The 5,231-nt window shown below is 50.6% G+C and overlaps 1 protein-coding gene across 1 annotated transcript in view; it reads left to right on the forward strand.

Annotated features, from left to right (window-relative positions):
* The first annotated feature begins 4,102 nt into the window (after positions 1 to 4,102).
* RELB (RELB proto-oncogene, NF-kB subunit) overlaps positions 4,103 to 5,231 on the forward strand; it is a 30,896-nt gene continuing 29,767 nt past the window's right edge. The window contains exon 1 of the mRNA XM_012811168.2: positions 4,103 to 4,326. Within this exon, the coding sequence (XP_012666622.1) occupies positions 4,272 to 4,326 (55 nt within the window). The 5' untranslated portion in view covers positions 4,103 to 4,271. The remainder of the gene's footprint in view (positions 4,327 to 5,231) is intronic.

Genomic DNA, 5,231 nt, shown 5'->3' on the forward strand with positions numbered 1-5,231 from the left:
CGGGTCTGGGCTGGGGATTCGAACCCGCCACCTTAGGTGTACGTGGCTGGCGCCTTAGCCGGTTGAGCTATAGGCGCTGAGCCGAGGCCTTGTCTCTTAAAAAAAAAAAAAAATAGCCAGGCACTGTGGTGGGCACTTGTAGTCCAGGTACTTGGGAGGCGGAGGCAAGAGAATTGCTTGAACCCAAGAGTTTGAGCTGGCTGTGAACTATGAGGCCACAGCACTCTACTGAGGTTGACAAAGTGAGACTCTATATCAAAAAGAAAAAAAGAACCTACTATGGCTCCCCACTAGTGTTGGGAGAAGAGCCCAGGGTCCTCAATGGTAAGCAGGACCTGGGCAGAGCCTTCTTAACTCCAGCAGCCAACCTGGCCTCTCTTGCTCTTAGTATTGTTTTACATCCAAGCTAGAGGTCATGCTTTTCTCTCCACCTGGACATGCCCCTAGGTGCACAGCTCCTCTTTACCTCTCTGTGAGTCCCTCCTCTAGGAAGCCCTCCTTGACCCTCAAGTCTTCAGCCTCTCTCATAGCAGTCCTGCCCATTCTGTCATCCCTGAGGACAGGTCAGGCTCCTCCACTGGACAGAGATCATATCAGGACATAGCCAGGGCCATCTTGGCCCATCTCCCCAGCACAGGGCTGTGTGCACAGGAGGTGCTCCAAGAACGTTTGCTAAGTGTATATTTGAACAATTCTAACAGTCACTTAAATGGACACACAGACAGATCCAGAGATAGGGACATTGGAAGGGCCCACATTTGGAAACATGGAGAAAGACTGACATGAAGTCAACAAATAACTCTTCCTTTGGGTGTAGCAAGGTGCCAGTGGGCTCTACGGATACAGTGGGACCAAGGTAGTCCCACAGCCTGCCCTTGTGGGGTTCATAACCCAGCTGAAACAGTACTGATGATATCTGATGTGTCCTTTCAGTTATTCATTCAGCAAATATTTGTGAGGCCTGACATTTGCAAGGGGCAGAAGGGGATTAGATAACCTTCTGGTCCTATAATAGAAGCCACTATTTGTCACTCCTTATCATGAGCCACATACATAGTCTAAGTGCTATATATGTGATTTGCTTCATCTATTACTATTAACATTCTTCAGCCTGGGGCAGCGCCTGTGGCTCAGTGAGTAGGGCGCCGGCCCCATATACTAAGGGTGGGGGGTTCAAACCCGGCCCTGGCCAAACTGCAACAAAAAAATAGCAGGGCATTGTGGAGGGCTCCTGTAGTCCTAGCTACTCAGGAGGCTGAGGCAAGAGAATTACCTAAGCCCCAGAGCTGGAAGTTGCTGTGAGCTGTGATGCCGTATCACTCTACCGAGAGCAATAAAGTGAGACTTTGTCTCTTAAAAAAAAAAAAAATTATTCAGCCTGATATGAGGGCTCACACCTGTAATCCTACCACTGTAGGTCAAGGTGGAGGATCCCCTGAGCTCAGGAAATTGAGATCATCTGAGCAAGAACCAGACTCTGTCTCTACTAAAAATAGAAAAATTAGCTGGGCATTGTGGTGGGTGCCTGTAGTCCCAGCTATTTGGGAGGCTGAGGCAGGAGGATCACTTGAGTCTGGGAGTTTGAGGTTGCTGTGGGTTAATCTGATACCAGGGTGCTCTAGCCAATGGGATAGAGCAACATTCTCTCTCAAAAAAAACTAATAATATTCAATGTCCTCATTTATGGGTCCATCACTCTGGCCTCAACCCCACTGTATTAGTCACTCTGCTCCACTTCCCTTGATGTTCCCTAAATATGCCATGCTTGTTCCCACCTCAAAGTCTTTGCACTCTAGGTATCCACATGGATCTCTCCTCCTTCCATTCTCTGCTCACATACCACCTTCTCAGACTCTTCCCTAAACTTCCTAACCTGAACTGCCCCCCAGATTTAATTCGAAGGTCTTGCTTTATCCTTCTATAATATCACTGTCACCACATACATGTGCTTCTCCATTTTCTATCTGTCTTCCTCACTTGGATTTTAGCTCTTTGATAGCAAGGGTTTTTTGTCTGTGGTGATTGTTATTATGGCCCTAATTTTTATTTATTTATTTATTATCTATTTATTTTTGACAGTCTCAAGCTGTCGCCCTGGGTAGAGTGCTATGGCATCATAGCTCACAGCAACCTCCAACTCTTGGGCTCAAGTGATCTTCTTGCCTCAGTTTTTTCTATTTTTAGTGGAGACAGGGTCTTGCTCTTGCTCAGGCTGGTGTCAAACTCATGAGCCCAAGCAATCCACTTGCCTGGGCCTCCCAGAGTGCTAAGATTACAGGTGTGAGCCACTTAGCCCAACCTGGCCCTAGCTTTTAGAGCAGTGCCTGAAACTGCTATACCGTATGTAATAACTGTAAGTTGAAGGTTCACAACAATCTTGTATGTGCTATCATTTATCCCCACCTGAGAAAACTGAGATCCAGAGAAATTAAGTAATTTGTCCCAGGTCACACAAAAGTTTAAGTGAGACATGTATTTAGGATGTAACATGTTTAGAATAGTGCCTGGCACTTGCGAGAACTATATACATGTCTTACCAGGTGGGGTAGCTCACACTTGTAATCCTAGCGCTTTGGGAGGCCAAAGTGGGAGGATTGCTTGAGGCCAGAATTTTGAGACCAGCCTGAGCAACATAGAGACAACTCATCTCTACAAGAAATAAAAAACTTAGTGAGGTTCGGTGGTGCACACTCAATCCCAGCCACTCCTGAGGCTCAGGCAGGAGAATCTTTTGAGCCCAGGAGTTTGGCGTTGCAATGAGCTGGGCTGATCCCCACTGCACTTCAGCCTGGGCAACAGATCGAGACCCTGTTTAAGGAAAAAAAAAAAAAGTTTCGGCTCAGTGCCTGTAGCTCAGTGGTTAGGGTGCTGGCCACATGCTCCAGGGCTGGTGGGTTTGAACCCACCCCGGGCCTGCTAAACAACAATGACAACAGCAACAACAAAAAAAATAGCCAGGCGTTGTGGCGGGCACCTGTAGTCCCAGCTACTTGGGAGGCTGAGGCAAAAGAATAGCTTAAGCCTAAGAGTTTGAGGTTGCTGTGAGCTGTGATGCCACAGCACTCTACCAAGGGCAACATAGTGATACTGTTTTTTAAAAAAAGTTTCAATTATTATCATCTTATTTACTCCTTATGACCATCCTATTATTATTATTATTATTTTGAGACAGAGTCTCACTTTGTCGCCCATGGTAGAGTGCTGTGACGTCACAGCTCACAGCAACCTCCAGCTCTTAGGCGTAGACAATTCTCTTGCCTCAGCCTTCCAAGTAGCTTGGACTACAGGCACCCGCCACAACACCCAGCTATTTTTTTTTTGTTGTTGCAGTTTGGCTGGTGCTGTGTTTGAACCTACCATCTTCGGTATATGGGGCCAATGCCTTACTCACTGAGCCACAGGTACCTCCCTGACCATCCTATTATTACACCCATTTTACACATGGGAAACTGAAGCTAAGAGAGATAAAGTCAGTTGCCCTAAGTTCACACAACTAGTGATTGGGAGACAGGATGGGAAGAGACAAAACAATAAATTAAAAATCCATCCACTTGCTCACTTAACATTTATTTTATGTTGCAGGCCCTGTTTTAGGTGTTGAAGATACAAGGAACAGAAATCCCGAAGCTGACATTCTAGCTTTAAATGTTCACTAAATATTTTATCAGTTGAAGAAGCTGAGGTAGTGCGATACCTGGAGATTTCATAAAGATCGTTATTTTCAATGACAGATGTAGAACCCTGGTAATCTTGTGATCCTTCGATTCTTGCGATCCTTCCAGCTTGAGAAAAAGCAGGTTCAAGTCCCACCAGGAAACCAAGAATGGGAAGCTTGTTCAATGGGTATGGCGTGAGTGGCCCTAAACAAGGCTCAGTTGTCTTGTCGGGAGCAATGGGCAGCTACGCCTGCCCAACCCCTATCGAGCGCCCAGCCGCCTCTTCCCGGCCGGCCCCGCCCCCTGATGTTGCGTGTAGCGTGGGGGTTTTCCCGTTCCCCTTGGCGTGACGTCACGACAGGATGCGGGCCAATGGGCGCGCAGGCCGGTGGCGCCGGGGAATTCCGCTGCCCCGCCCCCGCCCGCCGCCCGCCCGGCCCGGCCCGGCGCCCCCCGCAGCCCCGGGCGCCGCGCGTCCAGCCCGGCCTGCGGCTCCAGCCCTTGCGCCGCTGGCCTGACCCGCGATCGTCCACCGGACGGTTCCGCCTGGCTGCCTGGCCTGCCCGCGTGCGTGCTTCGTTCTGGGCTGGCCTCCGGGCCATCCGTCCCCGGGCCATGCCGAGTCGCCGAGTAGCCAGACCGCCCGCTGCGTCGGAGTTGGGGCCCTTGGGTAAGCAGAGCCGGGTTCAGGAAAGGAATCTGGGGCGAGGTTGGAGATGCAAGTGTCCTGGAGGTCCCGAAATAGTCTGGGGGTTCCTATAGGAGTCTAGGGGTTTCGCAGGGGGAGTGTGAGTGTTGTAGAGACACTGTATTGGAGGGTAGGAAGGAGGCAGAAGATGGTGAAGGGGTCCGGCCCAAGGTTCGAGCGAGGAGTCCCAAGGTAGAGTGAGAAGGGGGCGGGGCCTGGCCCTGAGGCAAAGAAGGGGGCGGGGCCCGACTTCTAGAGGGAGAAGGGGCGGTGCCTAACTCAGAGAAGGAGGAGCAGAAGCTACTCTGACGGGGGGACCGGGGCGGGGCCTGGCTCAGAGAGGGAAGAAAAGGAGTCTGGCTCGCGGAAGGGCGGACCAGAAGAGAGCGGGACCTAACTCAAAGAAGGAAGCAGGGCCCTATCCAAGGGATGGTGGGGCGGGGCCTAACTCGAGGGAGCGAAGGGGACCAGGCGAGGCTCTGGCAGAGGGAAGGGAAGGGCCTCGTCTGAAAAAAGGAAGGCGGGGCCTGGCAGAATGAAGAGGGGTGGGACTTGCCTCCTGAAGGAGAAGGGGGCAGGCTTGATCCTGAAGGAGGTGGGGACTTTTCTAACTTGGGTTGAGGAGGAGTCCTCCAGGCCCAGCCTTAGGGAGAGAAGGAGCAGGGCGTAAGTGTAAAGAAGGTTGGGGTGAATGACAGAAACTAATGACCAGGACCTGTCCACAAGTTAGGGAAAGAAGCATGGCCAGCCCCTGGAGGCTATAAGAGGGAGGGAACTGCTCCAAAGGGGTAGAGCTTGGGAGATTCTCTGGAAAGAGAAATCTCCCAAAGGAGATTCTTTTTTTTTTTTTTTTTTAGTCAGCATCCACTTGTAAAACAAGGATAATG

The sequence above is a fragment of the Otolemur garnettii genome, unplaced genomic scaffold (assembly GCF_000181295.1).
Source record: "Otolemur garnettii isolate 467f Iridium unplaced genomic scaffold, OtoGar3 scaffold00152, whole genome shotgun sequence".
Taxonomy (NCBI): Eukaryota; Metazoa; Chordata; class Mammalia; order Primates; family Galagidae; genus Otolemur; species Otolemur garnettii.